Here is an 18,424-nt window from a genome sequence, read left to right as displayed (position 1 = left end):
GTTCAAGTATAGTTTAACTAAATACGTACTAGATTTGCTTTCTAATAGTTAGTGATATTTTGGAAATTATAGATAAAAGAAGTAACAGCATTTAATCGCTGTATGGTGATACAGTTGCCGTTCAATTGTATTAATATCATATACTGCCACTACACTGAATTTACTGCCATAAATTATTTCTTTGATGACACAAAAAAAAACTAAATTTTCTGCCTTAATGAATCAATACTACTGACAAAAAAAATAGTTGCCAATCATATTGCTCACACAAATCAGTTGACCGTACCGAAACGTGCTCTGTATGTCTAACAAATTCTAATCGCACGTTTTCATTACAAACTATCTTGCAAATTCAGCAACCAACGTTGATGACGAAAAATTTCAAAAAAATACAAATGAAAAACGACACAGAACATAAGATGTATTAATATGAGCATTTGAGTATACTGTCCAGATTATAGCGGACACGGAAAATTTCCTGTTGCTATTTCGCATAGTACACAATTACAAACCGCCATGAAACAATGTAATTCACAGATTAATCGATTTATATTTAACTTAATTGCTTGGATTATTCATTTCAATATTATTAGGTCATTGATATGAGTTTCGTTATTTGCAGTGCATTGTATATTGTTTTTCTAAATGTTAAGTAATGTATTGTTATTACTATTAAAGCATAAATCGATGTGTATCGGTCGATTTAGACGGTGGTACGCTTGCACGCTATTATAATAACATCTAAGCAAATAACATTTTACCAATGGCAGTCGATATTTCATTCAAACGAGTCAATTTTCATGACACTTTTTCAACATTCACATTGCACATAATTTTGTGCATATAAAAGCCGATATATGAATGGTCCAGTTAACTCGTACGATAGTCAATGATTATTCGCTTTAAGATCTGTAGCTGTAGTAATTCGAATAGATGGTAGCCTGAAGCGACATTAAATTGTAATCCAATTGTTGACCCTTCCAAGTGATATACGTTTCTTTAATTCACTGATCTATTGATTGGTTGATTTGTTTCTTACTCGGAATGTTGCGGATTATATAAAACTGATATTTAGTGAGCTGAAACTGGTGCTTGTAGAAAAGTTGGGTATTATGACTAATACTCCTAGACGAGTGACTCAACTTAGTAAGATATGGTGTTAGTTGAAACTATGTGTTCGTTAAAGAAGAACAAGATCTTGCAACCGGTTTAAATTAAGATATAATTCGGTTGATGTTACTGAAGATTTCTGGGAGATTTTTTTTTAGTCAACTTACAAGATCCAAGATGAGAAATGTAAGAAATCTTATTAACCAATGAAAAATTTAGCCTTAGGAGCATAACCATTCCCACGTACTGTACAAAACTAAAATTTTTGCATCACAGTTACCAATTATTTTTTGATGATTTCTATTTATTGAATTTCATTGTTTTCAGATTACGGCAAGAGAGTGAATTATTGTCAAGATCGTCTCACTGGTCACAGTCAGATCTTCAATCGGCTTCCTCCGCAAATAACATTACAGAGAATAATAGCTCGGAAAGTACATCGTCATCGGAAACATTAAAATGGTTAGGCTCCATGAGCGATGTGTCTGTATCGAGTCATGCAACTAATTCATCGAACATATCCGGTTCGGGTAAGTTAACTATTATGAAATGGTTATTGTCTAGCGAAAACTTGTGTTGTAGATACGTTTATAGATTTACGCACTGATACGGAGCATATATAAAAAGAAACAATAAAATTGTTCGTTGTTGAAACTACAAATCAATTCATTTTTCAAATACACCCCCTCATCAAAAAATTGAAAACTATCGAACAAAAGTTACATCCTCCGTGCATTTTAATGTATTTGTACTTCATCATTTACTCGGCCAACACTTATTTCGCATATTTTTTTAATCTCAAAGTTTAATGGCCGTGAATTGTTGGTAAATTTTGTGTTGGTCTGTTGATATTGCCAAAGAATTTGGTTAACGATCAATAAGCCTTTTTTAATTAATTCTAAAGCTGGGAATAGATCGACCGCCTTAAACCGCAAGCAATATTAATTTTAATAGAAAAGATTATGAGACCCTTGATTATGGAAACTTGTTAGATCAGGTTTCCCTAAAATGTTTCAGGTAACCTGCCTTTCATATCAGGTTTGACTCGATTACTAAAATTTATCGTTGTGGTCAATTTGTGAGTCAGGTAAAAAATTGATCATACTTCTAGAAAAACTACTGTAGAAACACATTCACTTATCTTCGTAAATTTTGAAGTACTAGATTTGCTATTTACTTAAATAAATTCCAGTTTCAGACGTTATTTATTTATTTAAATCTAAATACTTACTAAGTCGATAAAGAAGTTTCAAGAGTAAGTTGCTTAAAACACATAAGTGAGTTTGCGAGTCTCATTACATTGTCCCGAATTGATGAATTGCTTCCAGCATCCAATGTGTGTTATTTTACTCGTGTCACCTAGGGAAAGTTGTCATTACAATGTAAGGATTACATGTATGTGTACATGCAATGAACAATTTCCCAAACATGCATGTAATAGGTTTGTTCCAAATAACTGTAAACGCGAACTTTGACAACGCGAACCACGACGATTTCATCCACAGACGACATAACCTTTGAATTTTTGCAAAAATTGTTTAGGTTATGTTGTCTATGGATGAAATTTGACAATTCGTATGGCCTTGGAACAGACCTATGACAATTTTCTGTAGGTGATAGGGAAATAGTATTTTACTTTACTAGTGAGGTAATATGGCCATTCCCTCACTAGTGAAGACCCATTCCCTCGCTCGTAAAGTAAAACGCCATACTTTACACGTGAAATAATTTGATATCTCGTATCACGATGAGTAAAAGTACCTCGGGCTGAAGCCCTCGGATACTTTTACTCATCTGGATACGAGATATCAAATTACTTCACTGGTATAGTAATGTACTATTACATGACTAGGGATAAAAAGATGAAAAGTAGAGTTTTCATGTGAATTTTGTTGATCCGAGGCGAAGCCGAGGTCAATAAACACACGAAAACGAGACTTTTCATTTTTATCACGATTAATGGATTTTACATGCTGTGGGCGTCGAAAAAAGTGCTTAAAACATGAAAAGTACGGTTTTCGACGCATGTAGCATGTAAAAATATTTTCATATACAAATGTGCATAATGTACTGGCGTGTAAAGCAAACATTTTGTTTTTGAACAGCTAATTTTTATGCAGCGCTTTTACACCGTCCACGAAAAACAAACTTTTGCTGCTATACATTATCGTTGAACAAGAGATGACATTAAAAAAATTGTCGAATATTGACTTCAAAGAATAATTGACTTTAGTTCGATCAACACACAAAAATATGTCAACAAGCTGATGTCAATTCGATGCGTGCTCATAGAGTGGTTGGTTGTTGCAGACTGCAGAAGGAATTTTATTTTAGGGATGAGTGGGATATTCTTGACGTATTATTTGTTCAAATCATAGCGATAGGTGCGAACACAGCCATTTCATTGTATTTAGCTCAGATAGACAAAAACACGATTTGGTGAAAGTTTTATTAATAATTTATTGGTTAATCCATATACAAATCCAATGAAGCAATGAGTTTAGTGTTTGTCTCAGGCAAAATTTCAATTACTTCTGAATGTTCTATTTCCCGACCAAAAAAACTCGCTTTACCCAAAAACAGGATTTCAATAGAGTAAATGGAGTCTGCTTCCAAAATGATTCCTTCTCGAAAATCAGAATTGTCTCCAAATGGGAAAAAGTCCGTTAGAAGAAGAAGTTTTTGGTTTTTATCTGTGGAAATTTTGAAAACGCTTGCCAGATATACATCCTCGTCACTAAATTTTGTACATTGACTTAATGAAAAAGCGTTCAGTAGCGATCGTTTTTTTGGAATAAATTGCAGCTTCTCCTGTGATCCCTTTGTTAGTTCTACCATGAGATCAGTTTGTTTAGAAATTTCATATTCGGCATGGCTACCGTAGCTCGCCTTTGTATTACTCGGGCTCTTCGCTAAAACCATGAATACAAATTGTTGCAGCTCTTGCGCAGTGAATAAATCACCAAATTTTTCAACACATTCTGCGATTTTGTTGCGCTTCATTGCACTGAATTCGATCCGCTGAAAACAATCGCCCAATTGATCGCGAAGGTTTTGCATAACCAATATATCGGTGTTTGCCCGTTTGCAAGCGGCTTGTGCCCACCATATGCAAGCGTCAAAAATGAGTTCTGAATTCGCAATGCGGAAACGTGGTATTTCAATTATTTGTTTCAGAAAATCGCGATCGATGGCAGCAAAATATTCCGAATGAAAAATGCGATTTGAGTAGTCTTCGATAGAATTTTCCATTTCTGTCTTCAATTTAGATAGGCCAAACCGAATCGATTGTTTGTACGCGATGAGTATTCCTTTTGCTTCCGTTTGTAGCGATAAAAATTGGGAGCATTCAGCAAAATACGAATCGACCAGATACTTTTTTGCCAAATACATAACTTCATCGATGAATTCCAAGCTTAGTTCCATACCGTTAAAGTAGAAATAGCGCAAAAATTGACGGAAACCGTCCGGCGTAGCATCGTCTATTTTAATCTCGTCACCCTCGCGAAGCGGACCGTAGAACATCGTATCAAACACATCGGTCGATGCGGCCAGAAGGATTTTGTGAGCTGGAATGCGTTCTTCCATTTCATTATTTCCACAAAGGAAAAAAACGTCCGCCGTCTCTTCATTCAGATAATGACGTTGTACATTAAACGTATGGTGCGCAAATAAGCAAAATTTCAACATCTTGTGAAATTAAACTGCAAAACATAAACGAATTTTACAATATTCACTGAAAGTAACCTTTGAACGAGGAATATGAGCTTGGCACTTACATGTTATTGGATGGAAGTTTCGTGGAATTTTATATCGTGTGAATGTAGTTATCGACTTCCGTAGGTGTTTATATGAAATGTCAAATGGGTATCGACCGTATCGACGCATGAATTTTTTAGAGATTTGATAAACGGCGTCCCAGCCGTAAAATTATCAACTCTCTGGAATTTTTTCGTGATTAAACCGAAAATAAAAATTTGAGCGTGAATTTATGAAAATCACAAAAAATCCATTAGATCTACCAATATTTTGTAGTTCACACTAATTTCATTTCATTACACCAATCTAAATGAGTTAGTTTTACCTTTGTTCATACATACACGAAAATTAAATACTTACTGTTGGACATCTTGCGTCACGGTAGCCATTTTACATACAGTGGTACAGTTAACTGGTGACATCTGTTGCGAGAAATGACAACAAGAATAAACGCGTCGAAGACGTTGTCAATAGAGAACGTCAGATTTTGTTAACGCTAAATGCCACACACTAACGCTAACGCTAAATCCCAACGATAAAGGCAACATTAATGAGTTAGTCGACGCCATGTTGCTTTTAAGTTTAACATCTGTGTGGCCGCCAATATCAGGCACTTTTTCATCTCTAAATATATCGGCAATCGCTGTTTGAAATTTTAAAATTAATTTATTGCCATAATTCTAAGGTCCCGTCAACATGAGATTGTTGTTGATGTTTCCGTATTTAATAAATAAATTTTTAATTTTAGTAAATTTCTTGCAAATAAATCTAATATTAACGGACCTTAGAATTATAGCAATGGATTAATTTTTAAATTTCAAACAGCGATTACTGATATATTTAGAGATGAAAAAGTGTTTTATATTGGCGGCTGAACCTTAAAAACAACATGGTGTCGACTAATTCATTAATGTTGCCTTTAACGTCGGCATTTGTCATTAGCGTATGGATTCAGCGTTAGCGTTAGTGTGTGGCATTTAGCGTAACGCTAAATCTGACGTTCTCTAATGTCGTTCGAGATGTCAAATAAGTTGTCATTTTCATCCAGATAACCTAAAAAATAAATTCTTTCAAATTTTTACTTCTTTGAAATTGGATTGAAATTGGAGTTATAATCCAATTTCAAAAAAGGAAATATTTGAAAGAATTTATTTTATAGGTTATCTGGACTGGATGAAAATGACAACATATTCTATATGTATTAGTGAAGAAACCGCTATTCGATAATGATCCATTCTATCAATCTTACTGGTTCGTTTAAACTGTGTTCCGAGTCAACGTTGACAAATTTAGCAGCGATGTTAGATTTCTCACAGGCAAGCGATAAAAATAATCTCATTAATAATTTTTTTTAAATAGATTTCTAGGAACCAGATAGCCCGTCTGTAAAAGGCTACCTTTTCATTTCAATTACATTCTTTAATTGGGCTCACAATTTGACTAACGCTACCTTTCGAAATAACGGTAACCTTCACCCTGAAATTAGGTATGCATCAGCTGCATGTGAAAAGCAATAAGGAGTACCTAGCCTACAGTCACAGTATAAATATTATCTAATTGGTAGCAACGTTAAGTAGAACCATAGAAAATTCGACAAGATTTCATTTCGACTCAAACTCAACCTGAGCAAATGTTCCAGTAGTTATTTAAGTGTGCTAAATATTTCGAAAACTTTATCGTTCCACAGCATTTTTTTTTCTTAGTTTGTATTGCTAGCTGAGCTAACATAGCTCTATCAGGTTTAAATAAAAAAAAAAAACTTTTAATTTCAGATTCAGGTAAACCTGACCTGCTCCGAGATTCACTTTATTCCTTTACGACCCTGATTCAACAGTTCTTAAATCGGAAAAGAAAAATTGTTGAACTCTATTCATTATCATTTTAAAAAACGAAAGAACAAAAATTTACACTCGAAATGCATATCAGGCATGAATGTAAATGTAAATTTAAAAGCGACTAAAAGTGAAGATCAACAGTCTGTGTCTATGGTTGTTGTTTTTTTCGAATCACTTTCTCATAGATATGTTCGTACCATATGATCTTATTGCATGTCATGCACGAATCGACAAAGAATACCTTTGCATTATTCATTCTCACATATCTGTGTATAATATGAAATTAATATTCTTTTTCCAACTGTACCATGGATATTTTTATTTCACTAATTATTTATTAAATTAATTATTTTGAAATTTGAAATATTTTTCTATTGTACACGTATTTTGAGAAGCTTTTCCAGTTCACGTATCCATATATACATTTTTATAATTCCAAAATTATTTATGCAGTTTTTTTTTTCTGATTGTGTTGTGTGCTGTTTTTACCACCATTTACCATGCATCATTCTACGAAACGTTAAATTAATATGATATGAATAAAGCTAGGTGATTGTTTTTATTCGATTTTTTTTTCTTCATAGAATGTATATGTATGTAACCTTTATGGTTTAGTGCGTTCATCCATTATTTTAATTTATTTTTGTTTTCATTTTGTAATTACACTGAACCTTTGTTGAGAAATCTATGACACTTGCGTAAAATTGATTTTTTCTTTGATAGTTGTTGAAGGTAGTCCCAAGAATTGAATTGAGAAACATGAATGAGTTTAAGGTCGAAAAGATAGTCCATAAATTAATAGCGTCCACGGCATACATTTCTTTGTCATTCTGCAAGGGCAATATTAGGAGTATCCAATATTTTCAATCGAAGCGGTGAAGAGATTGTTTAGTTGGAAGAAAGAAAAAAAGGTCTCAGCAGTTTTATGCATGATCACATTTTCAAGATCTTTTTGCTTAACACGTAACAGCAGAATAGCACCAAATTGATTTTATTCATTCTGCAAGTCTTTTAAAGTTTGCTTTGCATTAAAATTCAGACTGCAACTTAAATCCATTGATTCTAGAAATAAGTTAATTTCTAAGCGGCTAAGTTCCAAATTAATAATCAGATAACGTCTTGCTTACATTCGTAGTTTTAAATGGTTACAAGTGAAAAAAATGAGAATTTTAGAATCCCATCTCTCTACTTTAATATTGTCCAACTACGTACTTAACCTCATTCTTTGCATTCTTCGTCGATTAAAACCAAAATTTTGAGTATCGGTTGAGAATTACGCGAGTTATTGTGGTAACAAGCATTAAAGCAACGCACTTCAAGCAAAAGTGCTGTTAATGACAGCTGCCAAATAGAGTACTTTTTGTATGAAATTTGATCCCCACTCTTTTTACAAAGCAAAATTTTGTATGGAGCACTGTCAAGTTTCAGTACCCTATTTAGAGTACCACTTTTGCTTGAAGTGCGTTGATTAAAGACGTTTTCCGTATTTCAGCGTTGCGGACACTTCGAGTAATTTTCTGCCCTAAGATCCTGACTTTCAGTCAAGGAAATTATGGTATCACTAACATATAATACTAATTTTCAGTATTATAATCAGGATAAATTAATGTCAACGATCGCATCTATTACTTCTTCTGATCAGAGTATTTTCAACATACTTCCAAAATCTTTTACTTCATTAGCTGTAACGCACGTTTTACTAAAACAAATCGCATTAGCCTGAGCTCATACGGTATTTTTTTTGGCATATCTTTTAGCATATCTTTTCAAAAAAAAATTTTGTTTCCAAAAAATATTTTTGTTTTCAAAAAAAGTTTTGTAAGTATATAAAGAATTTTGGTTTTCAAAAAAAAAGTTTTGTTTTAGTATATAAGGAGTTTGGTTGAAGAAAAAGGAACAAAACTAAAGTTTTGCTTTTTCTACATATGAGAAAATATGGTAATAATTGATTGCAAAGAGAAATAATTTAGAAAGGCATCGAATTAAAGTGATACACTGAAAAATGATTTTGATATCCTAAAAAAAGGTTTTCGATGTTTTGAAAAAAGATTTTTGATATCCTGTCAGCATGATACACTAAAAAATAATAAATTTTGATATCTTAAATAAATAATAAAGATGTCAAACCTTTAAAAATTTGATCTCTCGAAATTGATATCCCCAAAAATGATTATGATTCACCGAAATTTGAAATTGATACCCAAAAAAGGAATTCTGATATCCAAAAAAAAGGAATTGATGACCCGAAAAAATAATTCTGATATCACCAAAAGCAAATTTTGATATACCAAAAAAAGAAAGTTATTTCATAGAAAAGGAAATTTTATTTCCAATAAATAGAAATTGATAACTCAGAAAAATGAATTTTCTCGAGATTTCTTATAAACGGAGATAAATAATTAACAAAGCGAGATAATTTTATTGAAAACGGAGTCATAGTATACCGTCATTCAAAAAGGAAGTCACGCTCATAGGGACGGACCCACTTTTCGAAAAACGTGACGTGTTCTGACATATGCGACGGACCCACATTCTCTGAAATCGGACGTCCTCTCTTTGTTAAAACACTTAAAAGAAGTTAGCATCTCTGATATTTCTTTATGTTCTGATTGAGGGACTCGAGTACTACACGAAACTGTATTTATTTTCCGGATCCGCTCGGCATACATGACCGAACAGAACACGAGTCAATTTGAATACAGATTGTTATCGCAACGGATAGAGGGACTAACTCTAAGCTAATTCGTGTTAAAATGGCTTCCCTCTACAACCTGGCCACGTAGCTAATCCAGCTAAAGTCGAAAATTCGCCATTGTTCAATGGTGATATACGTCCAAGACGAAGACAGTTTGATACTCTTTGAATATTGGTAGAGGATTGCATGCTCTATTAAAAGCTGTGAATTGATTTTACAAAAGTCATCTGAATTGTGCACCATTAGAAAAGTTTATTTTCACCATTAGTGAACTAAAAATGTATTGAGTGGAAAGACATAAAATTGAAATCGAAATTTTTCTCAACGTTGACAAAGCATGCAAAGTCGTCTAAGTCCTCAAAAATCGATTCTTCTGCGGCAGTTATCGAACCATGACTTTTGTGTGATTTTTTTGGTTTTAGAATATACTTATGCTGTTTAACTTGAATTTACTTTTCCCTTATACGGACGTCCGCTTTGGGGGATGGACCCCAAAATCAGAAAGCGGACATGGTGTGATTTAGGATGGACCCACCTCAAAAAAAATCGAAAAAAACGTGACGTCTTTTTTGGACAACGCCTATCTACTTTTCTAAAGGATAGTAATAAACGGGAGATATAAAAATCAAAAAAGGAAATATAAAAATCAAAAAAGGAGATATAAAAAACAGAAATGGAGGTATAAAATTAAAAGTCGAAGATAAAATATTTGAAATTGCAGATAAATAATTAAAAACAGGAGATAATAAAATTAAATTTGGAGTCATACCGTCTCCTTTTTTGAATTTAATATCTTCATTTTAATTATTTTTTATCTCCATTTTTGTAATATCGTTATCTCCAATTTTTAATTTAAAATTTTCATTTTAATATATATTTATCTTCAAAATTAAATTTTTTATCTGTAAAATATATTCATTTATCTCCAAAACTAAATTTTTCATTTTCAGAATTTAGTTTTTTATCATCTTTTTTATTTTATTTATTTCCAAAATTAATTTTCTTAATTCCAAAATTTAGTGAAAATTATCTCAATTTTTGAATTTTATTACGTCATGTAATGTGCATACAAATTTTTGAAACTTGAGTCAGTTTTCATAGCAAGCGCTCTAATTGTGCAAAATTGTAGTGGCAGGCACAGTGCCGCATCCAGCATATTCAGCGCCCTGGACCATTTTGGTTTCTAGGGCCTCTTTTTATGAAACACCTTTTTAGTTTTCATGATGTAAAATAGATTGAGGAAATTGCTCTCGTCACTCCTTCGAGTCAGTCTTTCCAATGTCCATACAATCCGGAGGAAATAGCGATTTTATCTAAAAAATTCACCTCTCAATTAAAATCATTGAAAGGTGAGTTTGTTTATATGAAATTGCTATTTCCTACACTCCATAGAAATTTTGACATTAGACCATACCTGGGAAATTCCAGCGTAAGTCATGTTACCAAAACAGAATTTTGTCTCTTTTCAATGTACGAATATGCACCAAAGAAGATGCGAAAAAACACACCGTAAGTCATGTTACCAAATGTGAAAATGGATATTGTAGAGCGCTATCGCTACAATACAGTGGTGATGTTGTGAGAGTGAAAGAGAAAAATCACTGTCACAAAATACGTGGATTTACCCACCTATTGAGTATACTTTCATTGGGTTTTTACTGTACGATGAAAGAAACCTATAAACAGTTTTGTTTTTATATTTGGATTAGCTTAAAAACAGCTGAAGCAAATTCATCCTGAAATTGCATTGTCTCTAACTGTATTGATACAATATAAAATTTCTAAGAATCTATACCTTAAAGTATTGGTTTTAGTAATAGTTGTTCGACTTTATAAAAAGCCTAAACTTTTAAAGTTTGACCCTCACCGCAAAATCTTACTTTTTTTTCTTTTTTCGTTTTTGTAAAAAAAAGTTGAAGATCGTTATCATTAGAGACGAATCTGGCACACATGAGTGGTAAATCGAAAAATCTTAAAAAATTAGCCTGCAGTTGTTTACTTGAGTTAGAACAGTGGAACTATATATCTTAAGATGGATATTAAGGTGAATTGTGTTAACCCATTCACAAGGGTTTGTATCTGGATTTTGAACAACGACTCACATTTGTAACTATTTTATCTTCCTTGAGTTCGAAAACTAGAAAACAGACCGCAGCTGAAATGAAGTTGCAACCTTACAACTCTTCAATAACTAGTCTACATCCCGTGGCACTTCGTGCCACGTCGCATCTTAGCAAGCTAGACCGGGCAGACACCTGTTATTGAGAAACACCTGTTCGAAAGCAACTCTACATTTGCTTAAAAGAGATATACGAAAATCGAGGGGGTGGTCAGTAACACACAATAGCTCAATAGCTTACACTTTGGTCCCTTCCACACAACCACTCTTTCAATACAGAATAATTCTTTACCGAAGAAACTAACTCTGCATCTGCTCGAGGGAATGGTCACTAAAACCTGACTTTGCTTTATGTAAAAAGGCCCTTTAAGGGTTTGTGACTAATAAACACTCCATCTGCCAGTCGCAGTAATTTCAGCACATTTCTGCCCCGGAAAAATTATTAGACGAAGCGAGAGAAAAAAAATTAACACCTAAGTTACCGACACCGTTCCGGCGCCCGGCTCGCATTGCGGCCCTCCGCTTCGCTCCGGGGCAATGGGCCGGATCGCTCGGCGTGTTAAACACCTATTATCGAAAAACACCTCGTTCCCCGTAGTCATTTTTCCGTTTCACGTACACATTTTTCCATTTCCCTTTGTTGAAAACCGTCAATTTGGTGAAACCCGTACCCTTCTACACCCCACACCACAACCACTGTTTCAATACCGAACAACTTTGCCGAAGAGACCAACTTTCCATCTGCTTCACACAAAAAGTTAAAAAAATCGAGGGGGTGGTCACTATTACATAGAAGCGTACACTGTGGTGTGGTCACTTTCAGCCAACAACTTTGCCGAAGAAACCAACTTTCCATCTGTCAAACCGCTCCACAATTGTAAACGCGTTAAATATTTATCTGCAATTTCGAATTTTTTATCTTCGATTTTTACTTCCATTTCTAATTTTTTTATCTCCATTTTTTGAATTTTATATCTCCACTTTGAATTTATTTTATCTCCATTTTATTAATTTCGGTATCTCCCTTTTTAAATTAAATATTTCCATTTTAATATATATTTATCTCCTCTTTTATGTTTTTTAACTTCATTTTCAATTAATTTATCTCTTTTACTATTTTAATTATTTCCAAAATTTAAATATTTATCTCCAAAACGAAATTATTATCTCCAAGATTGTATTTTCTATCTCGAAATTTGATTTTTATCTCTCCTATATTAATTGTTTTTAACTCCTTTTATGAATTTCATATCTCCAACTGTGAATTTTTTATCTCCAAAAATATTTCCCTTTTTGATTTTTTTATCTCCCGGTTTAATATAATCCCTTTTCTAAATTTTTTATCTCAGTTTTTAGTTGTTTTTCTCCATTTGAGGCTCCGTTTTTAAATTCTATTTTTCTGAAAGTATTCTCTCAACTTTTTAATTTGTTGATTTGTTTCTTCCATACATTTATTATTTCCATATCTAGCTATAATAGACTGCTAAACTGTATGCTAAAATGATGTATGTCCTAGGATCTAGTAAAACGCCCTTATGTTCCATTTCGTAGAAGGATGTATGTCCTAGAATCGAGCAAAACGCCTTTACGTTACATTTCGTAACGGATCAATCAAGGAGACGAAGCGAGAGAAAAAAAATTAACTCCTAAGTTACCGACACCGTTCCGGCGCCCGGCTCGCATTGCGGCCCTCCGCTTCGCTCCGGGGCAATGGGCCGGATCGCTCGGCGTGTTAAAACACTTTTTATGTGCAATGAAAATTGGTATTCGTTTCGTAAAAAAATGAATTCTGTGGGGACGAACTAAACTCCTTTACGTTACATTTCGTAAAAGGATAAATCTCCTAGGATCGATCAAAACGCTGGCCGTAAAGGAGTTTAGTTCGTCCCCACAGAATTCATTTTTTTACGAAACGAATACCAATTTTCATTGCACTTAAAAAGTGTTTTAACACGCCGAGCGATCCGGCCCATTGCCCCGGAGCGAAGCGGAGGGCCGCAATGCGAGCCGGGCGCCGGAACGGTGTCGGTAACTTAGGAGTTAATTTTTTTTTCTCTCGCTTCGTCTAATTTGTTTTACATAAAACTGAATTTACAGAAAAAAAAGTTCAAAAATATTACATCTAACCACCGATCCATTGATTTGTTTCAATAACAATAATCATCCACAAACTTATAGTTTTTTTGCGAAGTCATAGAAAATGATGTATAACACAACAGATAAAGAGAGAGCAATTTTTAAAAGGAAACTCAATCCGTTGCTCTAATAGTTATTTATCTACCAAGGTAGGTATGAAGGTATTTTTTCGCACTAGATGTCGATTGTCGATCCGAGGCGAAGCCGAGGTCGACAAGACGTCGTGTGCGAAAAAATACCGGAATACCTACCGTGGTAGATACAACGTTTTTCGCAATTTCGGGCCATAATCACCTTTCCAATGCAAAATATTACCAAAATTTCTCCCAAACATTCACATGCAAACATGAATTCATTTGAACGATCAGGCAACCTGCACTATATACACATTGCAATGTGATGTATAGAGACGCGCTAAATAAAATCAAGTAGTCAATGCTTAGTATGTACGCTTCAACAATGCGTTCTGTATAATTGTGTGACTCTGTAGCCGAATGGCTATGGTCGTTGCTTGGTGTTTGGAAGAATTTTGGTGTTGGATGTTCAAATCCTGGTCTGTGCAAAGTTTTTATTTATAAAATTTAGTCTTTCTTAAAGGTACTAAGCTATGTAGCGTGCGAAAAAAATGTGAAAAAGCCCAAGTGCGAAAAAAATAATCAAAAACGCACTGTGAAATAAATACCTTCAAAACGACATTAAATGGATGAATGGAAAGGTGATGATTATGGACCGGAATTGCGAAAAACAAATTACCATTCATTTATTCACTTTTATCTCAATCTTCTTTTCGTTCTCATTTCAAAATTATTTCTCTTTGCAATCAATTATTACCATATTTTCTCATATGTAGAAAAAGCAAAACTTTAGTTTTGTTACTTTTTCTTCAACCAAACTCCTTATATACTAAAACAAAACTTTTTTTTTGAAAACCAAAATTCTTTATATACTTACAAAACTTTTTTTGAAAACAAAAATATTTTTTGGAAACAAAAATTTTTTTTGAAAAGATATGCTAAAAGATATGCCAAAAAAAATACCGTGAGCTCATTGCTTATTTCTACCATGAGACTTCTGGCGATAACAGATGTGAGTCCCATCGAGTCTCGTCATCATCAACGTTCATATTCAATAAAAAGAATTTTCTCAAGCTAAAAGGTAGTGAAAAATGTCACTGGCTTATATGGAAAATAAAGAGAATTAAATAAAGAGAATTAATGATAATTCACCGATTCAATTATGAACCTAGATTTAAATCTTTTAAGGATTAACAGTACGTGACTAAGTTATTTGAGTCCATAAATTTACCTGAAGTGCGGGAATGACTTTCTTTGTCTTCACAGTTTGAGTCGGAATACTTTCATAAGTATGTCAGTGGGTAAAGGATCAGTTCTAGGGTCAAAAATTGTAGGAAATGAATAAATGGAAAATTTTTATTCAAACATTCGGTCATCAAAATTGTCTCAATTTGTAAATGTTAATACTTGTTACTTGACAATTACAAATATGCTGCCGATATGAATCAAAATCTTGTAATTTAATAATTATTTATTGCTTATGATGAGAATGATAATTTCTTTTTACAATATAATATTGTGCAATCGTAATAATGCAGACGTTGATATAAACAATACCTAGCACTTATGTAAATGGAACGTTTCATCTCCAACATAAAAATTCAGATGAAATCGTGAATGGAGAGATGCGTGTTACCGTCTGTTGCCCGACTGATGAAAAGTAGAAATAAAAATCTTCAAATTAAAATTTAAATAAGCCAACCAACACCGCACGCACAGACTGTCACGTTATAAAATGGTAATAATGTGATGAGATAAGATGACCAATGCATTACGCATTGGTAATTGTATAGTAGCCCTACTCACGTTAAAAAAATTTGGTTCAGATCCTTCGGAGGAATGTCGATTTCGTTTCTTTATCGAATCCTAAACAATACTCTAGAACATCATAATTGACAAAAAATTGTTTCCGAGTCGCGCAACGCAATCGAAAATGCATGCGTTTCTATGCGTTACCATGCGTTTCTATGCGTTTTCATGTAAACTTCAAACGCGTTGCGCGACTCGGAAACAATTTTTTGTCAATTATGATGTTCTAGAGAATTGTTTAGTGTCCAATAAAGAAACGAAATCGACATTCCTCCGAGAGATCTGAACCAATTTTTTTTAACGTGAGTAGGGCTATTGTATAGTAATTTAGGCGGTGAAGACAACATACCGCGGCTTTGTACCAGTGGTATGGAGAATAATAATTATGTCAAAAATAACTACAATGGGTCAGATGATACCCTTTTTTATGAATTCAAATGAAACATCAGAATTAAAACAAATTAGAAATGATAACTATACGTGCTATGTCGAATTAATAAGACAATAATCGTCCAAAGGCTTATCCAAATAGTTATATGACTGTACATATTTCTCGTTATTTTGATTGTTTTTTTATGTTACTCTTTCACTAGGAAATAAAGGAATCGAAAATAAACAGAAAAACTAACATAAATAATAACAAACTCTCAAGGTTTTGTAAACCAGCAAAACAACAACCACCTACAGAATCAATTTGTTATTACTTTTTATTCCCTTGACTGAAAGTCAGGGTCTTATGAAAGAAAATACCCTTAAATGTCCGTAACGCTAAGTTCACTTTGATATTTTGAAAATGTTCTACATTGGCAAAAAACGTTAAATACAGAAAACTTCCGTACACTTGTGGACTCGATAACTCGAGTAATTCTTTACCGATTTGCAAAATTTTGGTTTTAATCGATGGCGAATGAAAATCATGAGGTTAAGTTCGTAGATGGGCAATATTGGGGTAATGAGATGGGAGTAATTCTCAAGAGAATTTTATTCCTTGTTACCGCGATAACTTCCGTAATTCTTATCAGATTTTCAAATTTTTTGTGTAATTCGACGAAGATTGAAATTCTTGAGGTTGAGTTTGCAGATGGATAATGTTAGAACAACGAGATGGGAGAAATTCTTCACAGACGCTTTTCCTTGTGGACTCGATAACTCGAGTAATTCTTTACTGATTTTCAAAATTTTGGTTTTAATCGACGGAGAATGAAAATCATGAGGTTAAGTTCGTGGATGGGCAATATTGGAGTAATGAGTTGGGAGTAATTCTCAAGAGAGTTTTTTACTTGTTACCGCGTTAACTTCCATAATTCTTATCCGATTTTCAAAGATTTTGTCTTAATCGACGAAGATTGAAACTCTTGAGGCTGAGTTTGCTGATGGATAATGTTCGAACAACGAGATGGGAGAAATTCTACATAGACGCTTTCTCTTGTTACTGTTTACTTGAGTAATTTTTACCAGATTTTCAAATTTTTTGTTTTAATTGACAGAGAATGACATATTGGAGTAGTGAGTTTGGAGTAATTGTAAAGATAACTTGTTATACCACGACATTTTTGCAACGGATTTCCAGAAAAATTTCTTATTTGACGAGTAGTGAAATTCTGGATTTCTTGTCTAACAGTTTAGAAGTACTTCCCAAAAGAGTTTTTGCTTGCTTGCTTGAGAAACCGATAGCTCGTGTAATTCTCAGAGGCTTCAAAAATCAATTTCGACCAGTAGCGAAATTCATGTGGTTAAACTCGAACATTGCAATTTAATTGGACTAGTAATCTGGGATATACGACAATTTTTGGGTGAAATCGTATTCTTAAAAGAATTTTTTTCGTTCCTAAAATGTTTGAACGAGTGTGAACTTTGCGGCCAGAGCGAAGCGAGGGCCGTAATTCACACGAGTTTTATTTTTTCAAGCGGTAGGCAAGAAATACGCCGCCTTTTCAGCGCTTTTAGTAGACTCATATTAGGAGTTAAACGTACCTCGCTGGACCTTCCATTCATAGTGCTTTTTAGAAGACAATATAAACGACTCGTAATGGAGTAAAAGAGTAAAGAGTAAAACTAAAATTTTGTGATCGTTTTTACAAGATATGGGAGAAATTATACTCAGACGCTTTTCCTTGTTATCGTGATAACTTAAGTAATTTTTGTAGATGGTTAATATTGGAGTAGTGAGGTTGGAGTAATTGGAATTGTAAACACAACTTGTTACGACATTTTTGCATCGGATTTCCAGAAAAATTTCTTATTCGACGAGTAAGTGAATCTGGATTTCTGGTCGAACAATCTAGAAGTCTAAAACAATCTTGCTTGCTAGATAACACGATAACTCGAGTAATTCTCAGAGGCTTCAAAAATTGCAGATTTGAAAATATGAAGTGTTTTAAATTCGAACATTGGACTTTATTGGACTGGTAATCTGCGATATACGACAATTTTTTTTCGTTCCTAAAGTGTTTGCACGAGTGTGAACTTTGCCAGAGCGAAGCGAGGGCCGTAATTCACATGAGTTTTTTTCACAGGCAAGAAATGCCCCACCTGTTCAGCGCTTTTAGTAGACTATATAGGAGACTCATATTAGGAGTAAGACATCGCTCGCTGGACCTACAACTCATAGCTCTTTTTGTTTCTTCAGGAAATTAAACAAATATGAGTAAAATGAAGCATGTGAATCTGCTGTTTTCTAAATAAAAGAGACATCACCTTTTCATGTGACTTTAGTTTTGTTATCTCAAAAACACCACCTTATTTAAAAATGGCTGGAAAACTAAGACTGGAATTATAGAAAAAAAAAGCCAGTCAAGGGACCTGACCCACCCAAGAGGTGGGGCCTAGTTATAATTTAAAAATAAAATTTACAAACAACGCTGCCATACAAATGAAATGAAAAGAA

The 18,424-nt window shown here is 33.6% G+C and overlaps 2 protein-coding genes across 2 annotated transcripts in view; one reads left to right on the top strand and one right to left on the bottom strand.

The window, feature by feature from the left end:
• The window catches only part of LOC119073435 (protein Shroom), a 102,528-nt gene that overhangs the window by 32,860 nt on the left and 51,244 nt on the right, over positions 1-18,424 (top strand). Inside the window, exon 4 of the mRNA XM_037178916.1 lies at positions 1,438-1,640. Coding sequence (XP_037034811.1) covers positions 1,438-1,640 — 203 coding nt within the window. The remainder of the gene's footprint in view (positions 1-1,437; positions 1,641-18,424) is intronic.
• Positions 3,553-4,979, bottom strand: LOC119073551 (BTB/POZ domain-containing protein 6-A-like). Its single transcript, XM_037179105.1, has 2 exons — positions 4,890-4,979; positions 3,553-4,814 (listed from the first exon to the last, which is right to left on the bottom strand). Exon 2 carries the CDS (start codon positions 4,798-4,800, stop codon positions 3,577-3,579), a length of 1,224 nt encoding a protein of 407 aa, XP_037035000.1. The 5' UTR covers positions 4,801-4,814; positions 4,890-4,979; the 3' UTR covers positions 3,553-3,576.

The sequence above is a fragment of the Bradysia coprophila genome, unplaced genomic scaffold, assembly GCF_014529535.1.
Source record: "Bradysia coprophila strain Holo2 unplaced genomic scaffold, BU_Bcop_v1 contig_138, whole genome shotgun sequence".
NCBI lineage: Eukaryota > Metazoa > Arthropoda > Insecta > Diptera > Sciaridae > Bradysia > Bradysia coprophila.
The sequence above is the reverse complement of the archived record's forward strand: the minus strand, read 5'-3'. Positions and strand labels throughout refer to the sequence as shown.

Excerpts from the sequence above, each read along its gene's own strand:
- LOC119073551 (XM_037179105.1), bottom strand. The coding sequence starts at position 4,800 with ATGTTGAAATTTTGCTTATTTGCGCACCATACGTTTAATGTACAACGT.